Source organism: Maylandia zebra, linkage group LG13, assembly GCF_041146795.1.
Source record: "Maylandia zebra isolate NMK-2024a linkage group LG13, Mzebra_GT3a, whole genome shotgun sequence".
Lineage (NCBI taxonomy): Eukaryota > Metazoa > Chordata > Actinopteri > Cichliformes > Cichlidae > Maylandia > Maylandia zebra.
The window spans coordinates 13,674,975-13,694,545 of NC_135179.1; the positions used below are offsets into that span (position 1 = coordinate 13,674,975).

The 19,571-nt window shown below is 39.9% G+C and overlaps 1 protein-coding gene across 3 annotated transcripts; it reads right to left on the reverse strand.

Moving 5' to 3' along the window:
* Positions 1 to 376: 376 nt before the first annotated feature.
* On the reverse strand, positions 377 to 19,382 carry LOC101463635 (protein FAM13A). Of its 3 annotated transcripts, XM_076891561.1 has the most exons (22): positions 19,322 to 19,340; positions 19,091 to 19,211; positions 18,126 to 18,327; positions 17,769 to 17,978; positions 16,725 to 16,905; positions 13,991 to 14,156; positions 13,414 to 13,532; positions 9,523 to 9,561; positions 8,266 to 8,487; positions 7,840 to 7,954; positions 7,607 to 7,692; positions 6,851 to 6,923; positions 4,505 to 4,697; positions 3,644 to 3,893; positions 3,259 to 3,391; positions 2,938 to 3,019; positions 2,239 to 2,438; positions 2,048 to 2,131; positions 1,815 to 1,916; positions 1,310 to 1,524; positions 1,041 to 1,142; positions 377 to 580 (listed from the first exon to the last, which is right to left on the reverse strand). In XM_076891561.1, exons 2-22 carry the CDS (start codon positions 19,118 to 19,120, stop codon positions 454 to 456), a joined length of 2,931 nt encoding a protein of 976 aa, XP_076747676.1. In that variant the 5' UTR covers positions 19,121 to 19,211; positions 19,322 to 19,340; the 3' UTR covers positions 377 to 453. The 3 variants fall into 3 exon arrangements, with proteins under 3 accessions (XP_076747676.1, XP_004551820.3, XP_012774679.3); XM_004551763.5 differs by having other exon boundaries at positions 6,851 to 6,908; positions 19,091 to 19,382; XM_012919225.4 differs by lacking the exon at positions 9,523 to 9,561 and having other exon boundaries at positions 19,091 to 19,382.
* Positions 19,383 to 19,571: the final 189 nt, after the last annotated feature.

The window sequence follows — 19,571 nt, forward strand, 5'->3', positions numbered from 1 at the left end:
TAAGCTTACGCGTTTCTGCCAACACAGCACTTTTAAATGCATTTTCCACATTAACCCTGGACACAGGTGTCAAATAGTGTTTTGGCAAGGGGGAAAAAGTGAATAACAAAAAGTGCCATATAATACATAATCTTAAAATGACTCCAGTGTAACTAACATCAAGTTATTACAGCGCTTCATTCTTGACATAGATTTGTGCTACATAACATAAGCTTGCTACATCAGGTTTATAATAAGATGGGTCATGAATAATAAGGGATGTCTTCTTGGGACTGCAGTGACCCCGCATTTTAGATTGTCACCAATTTCCATCACTTTTTCCTTCATGTAAAGTGCATCTACATAATGAGCATGGCATGAAACAAGACCAGAACCACCGGCTTCACGACCTGATTTATTTCAGAAATGATCGAGTCCTGTTAAGTTAGAGAAAAAGGTCCCACTGTGAGTAACTCAACTTGTCTTGGTTGAGTCCTGTTGTTTACTAAGCAGGGCTTCCAGTAGACGGAGCTTCGCTTTAAGGTTCTTATACTGGCAGTACTCCTCCGCCATTGGTCCACGGTCCTCCTTCTGACATGCCCTGTTAATGATATACGGAGGATGGAAGATGCAAATGAAAAGCAAACTTTAGTTTGTAGTTTCCAAACAACTTGCAGCAGCTTCCATAACTGGTTGATGGTCCCTATGTTGCCTTACTCAGATAGCTTTGTACAGTGTGTATTGTAATTAGAAAAAAAAAAAAAAAGACTTACTGCATTAACTTTGGAGGACTAACATGTACAGTACTGTGTACAATTCAGAGCAAACATCTGTCTTTCCTGAGCTCTGTGTGCTGGATTAATGTTACATGAGTGTGCATTACACTGTCGTACCATAACAATGGAATTTCTTTTGTGGATGTTTTTCTTTCTTTCTTTCTTTTTTTTTTCACAAGGCATTGTTGAAAACCAAATGTTCCAAGTTTAGTAAAAGACAAAATAAAATTCAAAAGCCAAGTACTCTTGATGTGTTACGTACGTATGTGCTTCATGGTGTGTTACCTGCCAGTCTGTGCATAGAATTGGTCCTCAAACTCTCGAAGCGCTTGGTGAACCCTCCGCTTTTCTGATCGAGTCAGCCTGAGGTGATCGAGTAATTCTGGTCTGCATTAAGAAAGAACCAATTCATCAACTTTTTATATCATCTGGATTGTGTTTAAATAAATAAACCACAACTAAAGACAAGCTGATCAAAGAAAAACAAATGCAAACCATCTTTATCTTTCTTTAAAACATGACTGAGCAAATCGGGTTTTTTTTTTTTTTTTTACCTGGAAGCTTCATGTAGTGTTGCCATAGTGATAATCTGCGGGTGGAGAACCTTCACTTCTTCCAGCGGCGATACCAGAGGCGATTCAGACATTTCTAGGGAGGGCGGACACTGCAACTCCTCTAAAGACACGCACATGGAGGGTTTTAACCACAGCAGCTGCTGCCTGGGGCTTCTCTGTTTGGGATGCTCTTCATCAGAGCCCTCCTCTTCCTCCTGTGCAGATAAAGAAGAAAGAGAAAGGTAAAGAGAGAGGTAAATCCAACGATTTTCAATGGTCCAGTTCTGAAAGTTAAGAGATGGATAGATAAAACCAGCTGACTTTCTATAAATCATTATTATTGTTTATATCTCTTAATATTATAAAGAGAAGTTTCATAATATTATTGTGCAGCTGTTCTATTCAGCAAGATGTAGTCTGAGTTTAACCTTTCTTCTTAAAAATTCAGCATCATTGGTATTATCTCTCTTTCAACAAACAAAAAATCAACTGAATGTTGACTCACAATGGTTGTAATGTTTACTGTGGCTGAGGAAGAAATCAGCTGTTTGAGAAGACGGTAGCGATCGTAGAAAGGTTTCATCAAAGTTCGCTCCTGCTTGGTGCTCTGACAACAGAGATGAAGAAAGAAAAACGTTAAGATAGATTTTCACCAGACTAGAAAGATATTTATAAAAATAAATAAAACTACTTCTCAAAAGAATCAAAACAAAGAGCATTCATCCAAGCTTGTCTTACCGGCCGTCCGTGAAGACTCTCGAAGTACAACAAACACTTCTGCATGCTGGTCTTCTCCATACTCATCTGGAAAGGGGACATCTCCTGTACATACGGGAGTAGTGAAAACTAATAAACTCTTAGAACATCTAACGTCCAAACTTGTATTGCTATATTTGTGTTAATGGTACAAACAATTCTGCAAAATCAACCTTAATGCTGTCGGGCAGGCCCAGCTCTTGCCGTCTTTCCTTCAGCCTGTTTGTTATAATGTTCACCGTTTCCTCTACGTTTGGCTTGGCGTTGCTGTTGTTGTTCAGCTGCTGGAGCTCAGTTCCTGTCGGTACTGCCTCCTGTTTGTCTGTATTGCCCCTGCATGTTTCAGCTTCTTCTGACTGCCTTAGCTTCAGCTCTACAGGAAAGAGCAGGAATTTAAACAAATATCCTCATATGTGGTTCTCATTTTTCTTAGAAACAAAAATTAAGTTAAAAAAAAATCTGGTGATTCTTTGTTTTTACATTCATCAGCTCCCAATATGCCCAAATATCAAAGAGAAATAAAAAATGCAGGCAATGGAAGAGTTCGGGTCTTAGGAGGTTAAAGATAATTTCTCTGCTACCATTTCATTTTAAAATGACATTTCAGCCTACTAATTTCTATAAACATCTCTCTTTTCATTTCAGTTAATTAATTATTACATATGGGTTATCTCCTACATTACTGACATTTACATTCATGGTATATGCAACATTTAAGTCAACGTTTCAAAATTAGTTGTTTAGCTTACAGGTACATATTTTCAGCTCAGGCTTCAATGTAGCTCCGATAATCGAACCACTTACGAAACTTCTTTCCCCGCTGCAGTTTTTAAAATAATTTACTTGCGAATGTTTTTGGTTATATAACTGACCTTTAAGCTGCTTGCGACACCTGATGAGCTCCTTCATCAGTCTGGCCACCTCTGGATGTGCTGTCTTGTCATTGTGTGCTGGCTGGAAAAAAAAACAACAGAAAACGATATCTCACATAACAGTGGCCAGTCTGTTGCACTGGATACCAAGTAAGTGTTTTTTCAAAGTAATCATTATCACCAGCTTGTTCCTCATTGTCTAACAAACCATTATGCTACCAATGTTCCAGCAGAGGGAGTAATTCATCCTTAGCAGCAACAGTTTAGAACTTAAATATCTTTACAGCACCCTGATGAAGCAAGTCTGATTCACTGCCAAACCTTATAATGCTTCTCCTGTTCAAAACACTCCTCAAAATGCCTGATCCTCTTCCTCAGCGTGTGGATGTGCCTGTTGAGAGCTGAGATGGACACGGTGCCCTCGTCTCGCTCTGTAAGGACACTGCAGCGAGCCCTTGAGACAAGAAGAACATATGCCCAATTTAACTCTACATCTGCACATTGGTCCACGCAATAAGGACTCAAAGGGTGTAGTTAAATATCACAAAATATAACAGCCAGTATGATTTTGTAAGGTATTAGCATTAATTATGAATAACAAAAAACATTTCCAAATTGCTTTTCATTTTTAACCTACAGCAAGAGCATAACATGAGAGGATTCCATTTATGAGCTACAAATGTCAGCGGCAAAGAAGTCGTCTTACATGCGTATGTGCTGTGAGCAGGGTGGAGATGGAGCTGTGTCGGGGTCTAGATTGTAGCGTTGGCTGTGGCTGAGGTTGGGGCAACGTGGCGAGGGAACTGGACAGTCAGTCATCGTAAAACGGGAAAGGAGTGGGCTGGCGTGAGGGCCTGATGGGCTCGGTAGTGTATCCTCTCCAGAAAGTTCCTCTAAATAAGCAGAAGTGGAATGGACAGGACTGGAATCTGACAGCTGCGGGGACGGGGTGTGTGCTGTAGGAGAGAGCAAGAGTGAAGTAAAATGATAATTTTATGTTTATTAAAATTAAAGCTAGGCTAAAATCCTATCTTAATTTGCAAAATCTTAATTTATCTGTTTGTGACAAATCAGTAAAACAAGATTATTCGTGTAGCTGTTATAATCTTTATGCGAAAAGAAAATAAATACATGTTTTTAACAATGTTTAGCCCAAACAAAAGGATGAAAATAACAGAAATAAAAAACCACGGACACCAGCAGCTGTAGAGTGATGCAACAATATTACCTTAGTTACCTAACTTACCAAGGAAAGATACACCCAGCTCTAAATAATCAAGCTCATACTTTGTGGCCAACAATTATTGACAGCAACATTACAACAGCTTTAATGAGCAAAATAAATGAAAGAAAACTGAGACTGAATTATATACCATAGGTAGAGCTGCAAGTTTAGTACATATAAAATAAAACCCATTATCTCACAAAGCTGAAACTTTAAAGTTTTTTTAATGTTTACAAATCATGTCAGCTTTGCTCTTCAGTGCCAGTGCAGTGTTTATACTGGAAGCTAAAAAATCATTATTACTATTTCATTGTAACAGCATCGTCATTGTTCTTGTCTTACCAGGCGGTGATGAGTCGACTGTCTGCTGTTCCTGAGAAGGCGCTAATGGCAGGCTGTGGGTCAAATTCAGCCTTTGCGATTCATTAGACAGAGGCTGTTGCTGAGCAGGTAAGTTATCCTGAGGTTCAGGGTCTCCTGATGCTAAGGGAGGTCCCAAGTCAGCCTCCAGGGCTTGCAGCTTTAGAGAGGGGCTCTGGAAGCAGAAGCAAAACATAGCTTCAAGGATGCAGGTAGGACAGGATAGAGAAAAAGAAGCGTTTCACATCATGCTCAGGAATCTTGAGCAGTCCTTTCAAAATCTCTTCACTCTCTTCTGGTCCAGAGTGTTGCTCGGTAAAGATTTGCAAGATGAGGTGAGAAGAGTGGTTTTGTCGTCTTCCTGAAAAAGGTATGAGTCAAAACGCAGAATACAGCTTTATAAGCAGGCTGCTTGTTTGACGTATGAGGAACAGAACACAAGTCTTTAGATTTCCTTGTAGTTATGAAAGGTTACTGCAAATAATCGCTACAAGAAACACATTTAAGAGAAGAAAAAATATCGAATTCCCACTGCGGTCACCCCCCTCAGCTCTGTGAGCAACTACAAGCTTGTCAGCAGTCAACCCGCAAGATACGAATCCCTTTGTCAGTCAGATTCCTAATATGCACCAGCATACAGCGTGGGATCTCTGATGAGCAATACACAGTAATTCCATTAACTGTGTCACCGTGATTCCCAGATCACCTGATCCGCCTGTTTGTGGGCAGTGTATGATAATATGGCAAGCCCCCAGAAAAGATATCACATCCCTAAATCCACATGGTTTTCCTTCAAACCGGCATTCCCAACACTTCTGCTGCTGATCTGCCTCCACATGGATTATTCATCATGCACGGAAGAATAGGGGTGGCAGGAATACCTCTTCAGTCATTGCGTGCGATGTGGGGGCGTGTGTGCAAGAAAAGAGAGCGGTTCAATATATGACGAGGTGTTTCCACAGCAACGTCAAGCCGAAGCAAGGAGTCTGTTTAATGGAGCTGCGGGGAGTCACGAAGCCGTTTGCCTCGGTGAGTGTGTGCAAGTGGGTGCATACGCAGTGAATTCTGATGCTGATATGCAGAGTGAAAAAAAATAATAGATTTGTAACTGCACCACCCCCATCATCAATATCATTAACAGCAGCAGATACAGGATTGGCTTCTTATTTCTACACCTCCTTGGTTGTTCATTCATAAAACAAAATTTGAAAAAATTAAATACAAGGCTTTGTGCGTCACAGAGGAGGTGGAAGGATGTAAGGGAGGGGCAGAAGTGAGGCTATCATTACTAAACCAGAGAACCCACAGTCACGAAACCTTGCTCCTATGTATGTATGTATGTATGTATATATATATGTGTATATATATATATATATATATATATATATCCATCAATCCATCCTCTTCCACATACATACACACAAGCACAATCGATTGCAGCATCACTCATCCTGGTGACATAAGTAGTGTTGACTTATGTATCTATAAAGACCATGAGGGAGGAGAACTTGCGTCATTTCTTGTGTTTCTCCCTCTGCAATCATGATGCCTGTCAGGAGAACCGTTACATCCTCCTCCTCCTTTTCCCCTCTGAAGGAACAAAGAGCTTAACCAATGTTAATATCCCCTTCCCAAAGCCTACTTACTGACACATATCAATGTGGGCAACCACACACTTACCGATGTGGAAAATTTTCAATTATAATGATACATAATAGAGACATAAAAAATAGCTCTCCAGTTATTTTTGATCACCACACAGACTTATTTCATTAATAGTTTGAATAGTTTCTGTGAAAAAAGTTAAGATGACTTTGTAATCAAAAATTTTAACAGATTTTAACAGATAGCAATTGCAAAACTGTAATCACCATCATCCAGCTGTGTGACCTCCAAATCTAAAAAGGGGCATTGTGAGGGTATTCAGTATTTAGCTACTGCTCAGATGACTACGTTAACTACTTTGGGTGCTTCCCTTCATATTTATCTGGTATGAGAGATCACTTTTACAGTTTGATTTTGATCTAAAATCTTAGACAATCCACCTGAACTTCAAGGCTTTCTCTCATTCGTTCCTTCTTTCTCTGTCTCTCTCTCGTTTTTTTAGTGCACTACATTAAGCTAGCCTTCAGCCCAGGGCTTCCCTTTTTCTAGCTTTGTAAATCACTCTGGATGTTCTAAACGTGCATTATAAATATATTCACTTTTGTGCAGACTGGCCTAGCTGTCACAGAACAGTCGTACTAGTGTAAAAAAAAAAAGAGTTTAAAGGAGAATGTGGAAATTATTTGGAGAGGGTAGCTATAATGTTTAAAGAGCCATATTTACCTTCCATTCAGACACTGTGGTTTTGTCTTCTGCCTTGGTGAAAGAGGTGAAAGAGACACTGCAAAAGAAAATTCTGTCAACAAAAGGCAAATACAACTGAAATAAATACATGAAATAAATACATGGCCGCCAATTTAATGCTTTGTCTGTTATAATCAATACAGATCTGCTGCTCTGTGGCCAGAGGGTTAGCTGGCAATGCCATTAGGGCCATGGGTTATTCATGTCTGACATCAGTGGGACATAACAGCAATGACCTATCTGTAAACAAAAATTCAGCTTGCCACTATAGTAGGTCAGTCACATCCAGCTAGACGGTCTGTTCCACGTGAGCCCCTGTGGCGTGTCAGTGTTATTTAGACTGGAATCATATCAAAACCATGACTGTGAGCAGGACACTGTTCCCATAACCCATTTCTAAACTGACTGCAGAGCTTGGAGATGAGCTGAGCTAAGACGAACCAAGGAGCAGTACAAAGGGGAAAAAACTATTATAGAATCATGTAACATTAACGATCACACAAAGACTACTAATGTAAATCTTATTTCTCTCTGATTTTTAATGTTAAAATTCGATTGGGAGGAGTCTGAAATTTGCAGTTTCACTTTGACTTAAATGTTTTTGCCATCTGCCATGCCTCATAATCAAACAGGGCTATAAGGCATACAAAGCAAATAAAAAAATAAATAAATGAATACCACAGCTGGAAAAAAAAATCATCTTCTGTTATGTGCATGAAGAAACCTTCCTCTCACCTCTCTGTGGGCTGCTTCAGTGTTTGGGCATTGCTCTGTGTTTCATTCTCTGAAATAGATGACAGGTGGCCTGTGTCTGCAGAAGCCTGAAATGCAGTTTAGTCCAAGTCATGCAACGTTATAGACACCTAGTGAGCTTTTATAATGCTGTTACTAAACAGTAGAAATCAATAAAAAAGGAGAAATAAAGCAAACTTGTGATAAAATGTGAAAAAAAAAAAAACAATACACACCGCAGAACAGTCATCATTGAGAGATGAGGAAAGGACCTTTCCATCTTTGACCATGTCTACTTCATACATGTCTTCTTTCTTCGCTATGGAGGGCACCTCCACCTGTGATAAGGTTCTGTTGATAAAGAGAAATGGTTGAGAAGGCTGATGGGAGAAACTAAATATATATTTTTTTATCTTCTTGTGATAATATGACCAGGCATAATGTTGATGTGACCTTGTCAAATAGTCCTCAGGCAAGATACTGAACTCCAAATTGCCCTTGATACATTAATCAGAGTGCACTTTGTTGTGGCTCTGAATGAATAAATGTGGTGAATGTGGCCTGTAAAAAGCGCTTCGAATCCTCTGTTAAAGTTAGAGTAGAAGAGTGCTATATAAGCACCATAATCTCTGGGTAGAAAATGGGTAGACAGATATACTCACCCCAGGGTGGTACACTCCATCTCTGGCAGCTCCCCCTGTGTGCTTTGAGATGGTCTGTTCGGTGGATGTTGCCCTGGCCCTGGGTCAGTGGGGCAGGAGAGCACACCGCCTGCCTCCACACTTTCACTCTTCTGCTCCAGAACCTCCTGGTCTGCAATCAGCTTCTGAATGTCAGTGCTGACGTCAAAGCTGTTTTCACAGCTCTGCACCGGTGTGTCAGTACTATGAAGAGACAGAGAGAAGAGTTCACACGAAGAGAAGATGAGGCGAGACAGAAAACACTTTCTAATGAGGCACCCTATTTAAAGTGTTAATACATTTTAAGTAATGATTTCATGAAGAAGCAACAAGAGCAGATATTTTGGAGCTAGAAACCTTGATGAAGTTAAAATACAGAATTTTTTACCAAAGGCTTGGTGAACATTTTCATCTAAAATGGTACTAACAGAACAATCCACTGTAGAAGAACAAATGGTCTAGCTAAAAAAACACAATGCAAATGTTCCCGTAGAGAAGGAATAACTAAATTGATAACAGGCATTTTTACAGGAAGGCAACTTTTAATAATTTTTCTCATGGTTAATTTCTTATCTAGGCAATAGTAAAAGATATATTAACAATGTGCCAATTTTCAGTCTAGCACATTAAAATGCAGGGACTCTTTAATACACTTAAAGACAGCAAAGAACAAATTAAAAAAAATCTGTAGGGTACAAAATAAAATAAAACGCATTGTTAAATCAAGGAAAAATAAACTAAAGTATATCATTTTGCATTCACAGGAGTAAAATCGAAAAAACAAACTTGTAAGTGCATGATCACAGGGCTAAGAGGAGTTAAAATTGCTCATCTCTGCAGGAAAACATCCTGGGAGTCTGAATCAGCAGTGCCTGATCTAATGTTACGCCACGACATGTCTCATAAAACTCTGATGAGCTGCCCTCAGCAAAAACAAGCACAACTGATTTACCCAAATGAATTATGCTTCAAGTTTCCCTTTTTTAAACATCCACTATATTAACAGAAGCTAGTGAACAGCAGAAACAACAGCTATCAGAAAACTGCAGACAACACCAAATCACCAAATAATGTTAACAAAACCCTAAAACACACAAATTCGTCAGGTTATCTGTGACTAGACTTCTGCTTTGAGTGATACCAGCAGCCTCATAACCTTTTTATGGATGAATGATCGCTGCTGCAAAGCAAATACATCTGTCCACTGGCTCTAAAGCTACCTTGCATGAACTCACTCACTTGCAGAAGACTGTAGATCCATGGTTGTTGTCCCTGATGCTGAAGCAGATGAGACAAGAAAACATATTCTGCCAAAGCCGATTAACTTACAACATTATGCAGTTTACCTATGACAGTAAACAGTTTGCTGCTTTGGGTGGATGGAGAAAGTCAAAGACATAAAGAAAAGAGAGCACAGATGATGGGTGCTAAATGATAAAAAAGTAGCACCCAGAGCCAGAGAACTGACCCATCATGGGTACCCAGGCTCATACACACAAACAAGAATGCATACACACAAACACACCTCAGCATTCAGCTGTGCACAGACAGAAATTTGAGCTCCCAGACAGAAACACTTGGTCATATTCAGGGTCAGCAGTGCCAGTTCTGGCACAGCAGTGGGTGGAAGTAGGCCAGAGATGCTAAGAGCCGAAAGGCAACACAAACTAACAAAAATAGATACAAGGTCGCAAATGGGGGGTACTTAAAATCATGCCTAAACACATCAATTACACAATAAATATTTAACAAAAAAAAAAAAAAAAACATGACTCAATAAGGAAGATAATTCATTGGCCAATAAAAATCCTATTACACAAAAAAAACTTGAAACTTGAACCTGAAAATGAGAGTTTTATGAGAATTTTATGAGTTCCTTATCTATGTCATGGGTGCCCTGCAAGGACCTGTTCAGGTGGGAATTTTATTTTCCCCTCAGTTTGCTGCCTGTACTTTGGAGTTTTTCCCAGTAGATGAGAGGGTTTTTCCCCTGCGCCGTCAGGTCGGGCCTCTGGCAGCCTTTGAGATGGTCTGTTTGGGGGATGCTATCTTATGTGCTGAATGACAGTTTAGAATACCTGGCCTTCTTGGAGTCCCTGGGTGGGACGTTTGAGCGTGCCCCACCTAGGGACTCCATCGCCTTACCAGAAAACTTAAATAGTCATGTGGGCAATGACATTGAAACCTGGAGGGGTCATTATTGGGAGGAACGGCCTACCAGATCTAAACCCAAGCGGTATTCTGTTATTGAACTTCTGTACAAACCACAGTTTATCCACACCATGTTCAAACACAGGGATGTCGATACATTAAGATGGTTCCCATCTTTAAGAAGGGGGACCAGAGGGTGTGCTCCAACTAGGCCATGTTCTTTAGCTGGAAAAGGATGGAGTGTCCCCTCCAGGTCAGAGATGAGTTACTACCCCAAGTGGAAGAGTTTAAGTATCTCGGGCCCTTGTTCACAAATAAAGGGGAGAGGGGAGCAAGAGATCGAGAGATGAATTGGTGCTGCGGCTGAAGTGATCCGAATTCTGTACTGGTCCATCGTGGTGAAGAGAGAGCTAAGCGTAAAAGCAAAGTGCTCAATTTACCAGTCAGTCTACATCCCTACCCTCACCTATGGTCACGAGCTAGAGTAGTGACCGAAAGAACAAGATTGTGGATACAAGTGGTGGAAATTAGCTTTCTCAGAAAGGTGGCTGGCCTCTCCCTGAGAGATAGGGTGAGGAGTTCGGCCATCCAGGAGTGGTTTGGAGTAGAGCCACTACACCTCCACATCGAAGGGAGACAGTTGAGGAGGTTCAGGCATCTGACATCTCCTGGGTGCCTACTGGATGAGTTGTTCTCGGCATGTCCCACGGGAAGGAGGCCCAGGGGCAGACCCAGGACACACTGGAGAGAGCCCCTTTGTGCTCCCCCAGACAAGCTGGAGGTGGCCAAGGACAGTGAGCTCTGGGCTTCTCTCCTTAGGCCGCTTCCCCTGCAACTGGGCCTCGGATAAGCGGAAGAAAATGGATGAAAGACTGAAAAATATGACTGCAATGCGCTGACTTAAAGACATGATACTTTTTCTTAGAATCATTCAGTATATTTATAATATCATCTTATGTAATTGGAAAAAGTCAGAATGGACACCTGTTTTGAAATGAAACCCTTTGGAGATATAATTAGAGCGGGACTGCACCAAGGTCAAGACATGGCAAGACAGCACAGCAGGCAAATGCCAGGCCTCTCTCCCAGCGACAGATACCAGTCTGGCATGTGCAGATGCAAAAAATAAATATGATCCCTTCTTGTTTATGCATGCAAAACAAAAATTAGGCATTTCTGAAACGAGGAGAAATGGAGGAGACAATGTGCTGCTACTCTTAAGTTAGGAAACAAATAAATGAGCTAAACACAGTTTCACTTCTTGTTACCGTATTGTAGATATTTAACCCGACTCCTATTTACCTACAGAAATGAAACTAATAAAAAGATAATGCTGTGTACCTTTGATTTCAATATATTTAAACTAGAAAGACAGTTGGAATGATTCAACATTTCTGCCTGAAGAACAGATGAGAGTGGGAAGCTGTTGATGAAAAATTATTGATATTTGTTTGCCCTATTAGAGCTAAACAAACACTCAGATGCAGCGAGAACACATAAAACTGTCTTGGAAGCTTTGACAATCTTCTCGAAGCTTGTTGGTGACAGATCTTGCAGCTCTGAATCAGTAGATGATTATATAAAATTATGAGATAACAAATAAACACAGGGTGGTTGATTCTTAGATAAGAACTCCACATTGAATCTACATTATATATACAATGTCGGTGTCAATTTTATTTATGTAGCACATTTCACTGCATGTGCTTATCATAAAAGATAAAAACATAAACAAAACTATATATCCCTACAATGTCTTAAGGCAATAAAAACAACACAGTTATTAGATGTAACCTGTGAGAATAAAAAGGTTTTGAGTCTGATTTTGAAAGCAGGCATATTTGTTACCGACCTCAGGTCAACAGGCAGCTTGTTTTGAAGACCTTGGCCACAGTAACTAAAACCCTCAGAACCCTTAGATCTAATTCTGGAAACAGTTAAAAGATCTATACCTGGTGATTTGAGAGGTCTAACTGGGTTATAGGCACCCAGCAAATCAGCAATTTAGTGGTGGGGCTAAACCACTGAGACCTTTATGAACTAACAGAACGATTTTTAAGGTAATTCTGTGTTGAACTGTGAGTCAATAAAGTGAGGCTTCTGCATTCTGAACAAGCTAAAGGTGCCCTAGTGAAATTTGAATAATTTAGCAAACAGAGTAGAGTCTAATCTGCTTGAAATGAATGCATGGACCAATATCTCAGACAAGTTCAGCTTATTCTGTCTTAAGGTAAATAAAACAAATCTTAATAAAACATATCGGCAGCTAGACAGGCATGACTTTTGTGCATCAACATGAGTTGTGGAAATGGACTGAGGTCTTTGCTACCAACTCCTCTACATCCAACCTGAAAATGACACGTACAAAAAATGTATATTTCATGCCTCGTACTGTAGCTGCCCAGCTACTGATGCCTGCTTTTTAAATTGACACAAGTTGGTAATGTAAGAACAATCTGATCATTTTGATATATGGCTGTGATCTTGATGTAATATTGAATTTTTCCTTTAGTCGTCATGAGCCTGATGTCATCTGATAACATCGTTGCTTCATCACAGGGTAAACAGCTACTAGCATTTATGCCTAAAATGGCAAGAACAAAATGTGCTTCAAACAGAACTTCCATTTACAAGCTTGCAGCAACAAACATTCACAACTGAAAAAGAAATATGTAGAGTCTCTCTGGGAGAAAATAAATTTGGTACTATTTTTACTGTCCATTAGACTGAAAGGTCAAATGGGTCAAGCTGGACAAGTAACAGAACACAAATATTGGTTGACAAAGTTACTGTAAGAAGGTGCTGCTCTGAAGCTCACAGGTTTCTTGCCTTAAAAAGACCTAAAGGGAAATCTATCTATCTATCTATCTATCTATCTATCTATCTATCTATCTATCTATCTATCTATCTATCTATCTATCTATCTATCTATCTATCTATCTATAAAATTTCAAATACATTAGTGCTAGGGGACAGTACCTTTTGAGGTGAGTCTGCAGCCGTACTGTCTGGTTAGCAGGACTGGTTGATGACACGGCATTCTCCACCCCAAACCTGGGGACGCTGCTGTGGTCTGAGTAACAGCTGCTGGGTCGGACCTAGCAAGGACATCAACAGTAAACACACAAACACACCACTAGAGACAGACTACAAACCATTGAAGGAATCTTCTGCATTTACTACACAAGATTCTGCAGTTTTAACTGCTTCCAAGTCAGCTGAAACGTCACAACAAAGGTTTTACTGTAATAGAGCGGCAATAAATCCTACTTTCAGTTTAATGCATAACATACAATAAATAATATATGATAAAAACGGATGAATAATGTTACTGCCTATGGCCCACAAAATGTATTAAAAATATCTGTAAAATTAAAGAACGTCTTCTGAAGAAACAGACAGACTATTCATAACGTGACACACACTGAATATCATGAGCTAAAAGGCTGGTAATAACTAACACTACCATGTAAAACTGCTATATTTGATGGAAAGAGCTGTAACATTAATTCAAAATAGATGCATACATCTAGTTTAAAAAAAAAACTGGATTCACCTCAAAGTGTGAAAGAGCAGAGAGGACAGGAGGAGGAGGTGAGGTTGAGGCAATTGAGGAGCCCACGGCTGGGGCTGGAAGGAGAGCCTTTGCATGCCTGAGGAGATGGAGCAACAGGGCATTGCATACACTTTGCTCCTCCAGCATCCTGGGTCCTTCTGCAACACTGGAAAACAAAAAAGAGAAAAGGGAACAAGATCACAACGCAATACATACATACTGTATGATGCACTGTGAATTGTAAATGTCTTCCATTACATGTTGTAAACATATTGGAAATGGGCCCCATCTAGTGGTGGAAATTAGCATCAGTAAACTGAGATAAATTGAGTGCATAAGGGGGCTCTATGCACCCAGCATTGACATTGCCCAGTGACAAAAACAACATCAGTAAACAACTATGAAATTTCACTTTGGCTTTGGAAACATCTGCTTAAATTACATTTCAGATAATCCTGTACAGTGTGGAAACCCCACTTGAGAATAAAATAGAATGTCTTGACATGTTTACATTATGCTGCAATTGCATTTCAGTGTTATTGTTGACAGCTACATTTCAGTTTTTCTTCAGTGTAAACAACAGCAAAAAGTTCATCCCGTATGAAGTGAGTGTGAAAATTTGGCTATGTAATAATAGACGTAAGTCCACATGGCCTATATGGGAACAAGATCACAATGCAATACATACATTGCTTCGTCTCCCCAAGCTCCGCCTACTGCTTGCCGTTTTACTTTATGTATGCTTCCCGGATGTTTTTGCACTAATTTCCTATGATCGTCAAACTCTTTTGAATCTTCGACCATTGAACCATCAAACGCTGGATATACACTTTCTCATTCTGCCAGAAACCTCGGAGTGCTTATGGATATTTCTTTTAAATTAAAAAGAGTATCTACTGTGCTAAAAACCAGCTTTTATCAATTACGCCAAATTTCCAAAGCTAAGCCCTATTTACCACATAAAGAACTCAAAAAACGTATCCATGCCTTCATCACTTGTAGATTGGACTATTGCAACTCTCTTTACCTGGGCCTCCAACTCTCCCTCCTTCAGTACCTGCAATTAGTCCAAAATGCGGCAGCACGCCTCTTAACCGGCACTAGAAAGCATGAGCACATCACCCCTGTCCTTGCTAACCTACACTGGCTTCCCGTCAAATATCGAATTGATTTCAAAATCCTTCTGCTCACTTTTAAAATTCTAAATAACCTGGCCCCTAGCTACTTAACTGATCTCCTTGAGCTGTACAAATGGTAAATAGCCTGTATTGGTATAGCGCTTTACTAGTCCCTAAGGACCCCAAAGCGCTTTACACATTCAGTCATCCACCCATTCACACAGACATTCACACACTGGTGATGGCAAGCTACACCCAAAGAGAGCACTAAGATCCAGCCAACTGCTCCTAATGCAACCAAGGTCTCATTTAAAAACCAGAGGTGACCGTGCATTTGCCATCGCTGCCCCTAGGCTCTGGAATAATCTCCCAGTCGAAACCCATACTTCGGAATCAATTCAATAGTTCAAATCCCGTTTAAAAACACACTTGTTTAACTTAGCTTTTAAAACAAATTAGTTTGGCTTTCATTCGGCAAATGCAATTTTAAGTATAATTGTACTATTTGTTCTTTGTTCTGCCCACACTGCGGTTTTATTGTGAAGCACTTTGATGTACACTAGTCTTTTAAATGTGCTATATAAATAAACTTTGACTTGAGTCGATGGCTGATAGGTCAGCATGGAAGAAGTATGTCAGACACATTACATAACTGACACCTCCAAGGAAAGGACCAGGTTTAAATGACATATATAAAAGTTAAAGTGGCAGGCGCTCATAATAATGCATGTCAGTCAAAACCAAGAAACAATCAAAAACCAGAAGCTACTTTTTTTAACAAAGTAATCACTTTTGAACATCTTTTTGCAGTCTTTCATCCCCTAATGTTTTTCATTCAATCCACTCCTCTCAGATCTCAGGTCAGAAGCAAAACAGCACCGAACATTTTGCAGCTCTCCAAGACTACCAACCATTTCAAACCCGCCTCCATATTTTTTTTCCAAACCACTGCTGCCAACTCCACACACCCTAACCAACTCTTTGTACTCAGCCTATAATCACCAGATATTTTCCCCACAAATCCAGAACTTTATGACTAACACCACATTCCACTGACATGACGTTAACTGTTACAGCAGAAAAAAGGCAAAACTGAGAGTTTAAAGGATGGAGGAACTGTTTAAAAGATGCTGACCAATTATAATTGCGATGAAAACTCAAGCAAGAAAAGTCTAACTTTACACTTTTGCTCCCTAGAGTTTGTGCTTGTTTACAGTGATGGCTGACTTCTGTAAACAGGAAGGGAGAAACAACCGGCAAAATCCTGATGACCCCTGTCTGTATCTTTATGTGACATATTCTGCATTATTAACCCCAGTTCACACCCATTTCCTTAAAGGGACCAACCCAGCTCCATGCAAAAGACACATAAAGCCACTGAGGCATCTGAACTGCTGCTGACATGTTGTAGGTTGCCATCATGACAAAAAGCCAGTGTTTTGTGAAAATGAAGAGAAACTAGAACCACAAACCTCTTCAAAACGAAATGTTAAAACCAAAACTTTTAGGCATGGCAGAACATACAATTTTGAGTCACTAAACTCTCTGCTTAAGTGTTTATGTCACGCTGTAGCTTTGGTGAGGATTTGAATGTGGCATTAATAACTGCAACTTACTGAAACATACAAGGTCCAAAGATGGTTGCCAGATTTTCCACAGGCATGTGGTTTGACTGGCTGTGAGTGGCCACTCTGGATAGAAAGCAGATGAGGTAAGACAAAATATTGAAGTTGTCATCAGGGATTTGGGATAGTTTTTCTCTCAGACTTTGGTTCATCTCCTCCTCATCTGTGTATCCTAAAAATAAGAAAAACACAAAATACAATAACATGTACATTTCAGACTTAAAGAGTTTATATCTTATAAACATATATAAATTTGCATGAGAATTCATACTGAATAGTTTTTTAACATCACTTGTGTCTCTAGTTCTTTGGCATAGGCACTGTTAACAGGGGTGTCATTTTACCGAGTAAATAATTAATTTCTTACTCAGAGTACAATAGCCACCAACAGCTTGAAGTGCTGATACAAAGCAGAATGAATCTACATAAATATAAGATAGATTAAGATAGTTTTACCTAGCAGTTTATAGATAAAGTTTCCAAAGTGCATTTGCATATACATGTTTTGGTACTTAATGGTGAGGTTTTTGCACTGTTTTCTCTGGATTTAAAAGCATCATAGCTGCTCATGTTTTTTCACATGTTCCCAGGCTGACTTTTAAGATCAGGCCACTGATCTGGTACAGGTACATTAGTTCCATCGCTAGTTACTCTGCTGTATATTTGGATTTGTTATCATGCTTCAGTATAATGTAGGTCACGGTACAAAATCTAAAGAAAAAAAAACTTATAGAACATGCTTTCCTTGTATGTCATACTCCAATTTTGTGTGAAATTTAAACTTTTTTTGTAGAATATTTTAAAAGGATATTTCAGTGAGGCTTGATAGCAGCAGGTAGCTTCTCAGCCACGCCAAATTTCCTTTCCAGCTTTTTAAAGAAAGCTTGATGTGTTAAAATGGGATCAAGATGCGCATTAACATATTGACTGCTCACTTTTAAAATGCATCAGGACTAACAATAATACTACCAATTTCAATGCAACCATATTTTACCTTAGAGTTAATAAAATGTGATACCACCTAATTGGCATTACCTGTTATGAACAGAACCAGCTGTTTGCGCTGAGGCTCAGGAATGAGAGGAACAGGGAGCTCCCGAAGGAAGAGTTTTAGTAGAGATGCTACAGTAGGGACATCTGCCTCATGGTCCAGGTCAACCCTCTCACCACTGTCCCACCGCTGCCTCAGCTGCCTGGTTCGCACCACTGACCCACACAGACGGAACAGACCTCTATGCTGTATTCCTGCAATGAGGAAAGAGAGTTAGTTAAGTGCACATTCAGGTGATGTTGCAAGAAAAAGCAAGGAAGAAATGAGGAATAAGGTGAGACTGAAAAGGGTGTGTGTGTGTGTGGGGGGGGGGGGGGGGGGGGGGGGGGTAGAGCAATTACCATTCCTATCCAAGTAATCCACCATGTCTCTTAACACAAGGGGTATTCCACAGACCATCTGCCCTTCCTCTCTCAGTGTTTCCAAAGCAACACCAAACACACACCTGGGTGCCTCTTCAGGCTCCGTAACCAGGGTGGGAATGAAGGGCTCTGGACTGATCTTGGCGCTGGGCCTCACAATTCTCACTGAAGACACGTCGCTCTGCATGACAAGAGGAGGCACAATGCAGCTGACTCAGTCAAAGTTTTTTATTATAGTCAATAACCACAGTTGGGGGTTTTCTCTCTGTATTTTCTTTTCTCTTTTGACCCTTTAAAACCTGAACCATGAAATAACTACCCGAATCTTTAATTTTTTGATATTGGTGTGTTTGTTGACCCTTTAGACAAAATATATAAAAATATATCAAATTTTAATCTGCATTTATATATATATAGATATATGAGTTTTAATTTGTATCACATTTTATCACATTTGCTACATAAGCCATATTTTTGCAATTTAGTCATTAAAAATGTGTCATGCAATTTATATCATTTTTTGAAGATTAAAAAAAAGTCGCGCTAATGATGTAGAAGTCTCAAAAACTCACAAAAACATATGTATCAAATCCGACACGCTGGGCTTTAAAGGGTTAAGAGTAGCCAGGTCCTGCGGACATCCTGAAAACTTCCCCATCTCTGCTTCATTACCTGTGAGTTGTTTGACTAGGTTGCGAAAACGCTAGCTGTTTAGCATTAAAACTGCACACTCTCTCGGGAGAAAATGCCATTTTTCCTGGATATAACGAGACCTCCAGGAATAAACGTTAACTTAGATATATCGGTTAACATTAACTAAATGTTTCCAGGTTATAAGAAGTTTTGTGTGGAGGTACATATATTGAACTTCGAGTGTTTCTCGGACTAACAACGAACATGTCGAGAATACCGAAAAGTGGAATAAGACCTCAGGCGAAACTTACACAGAGCGATAATGAAGCACTGGCTCCCATTTTCAGCTCAGCGAACCGGGGCAGTTCTCCTTTTTTGAAATGTAGACAGGTTTTTCCCTCCTCGACATGATGATCCGCTCTCTGAAACTATCTGAAAGCCCGACGTACGAAGACTAATTACTGCCATGGCCCTCACATCCCAGTGTGCGAGGTGTACAACGGATGAGGAATGCTGTTGTTAAAATTGAGTAGTTAGCGTACTTCTTCTCACCGTTACGTTAGCTCCCCCCTGGAAAATATTGTTTAGGTTGCTAGTCACGTGACACAAGTGTAACCATGGTGACGTGTGGTAAGGAGAAGTCGAGCCCTTCAGGACCAGGATGCTGTAGCTTACTTTACTGTAGGTTAGATGCTCGGTGTCGGAATTGTATCCCAAATTGCCACCAGATCATTTTATTTGTAGAGGAGCTTAAGTGGAAAAATATATATCAAGATGTTTTATTATGTTATT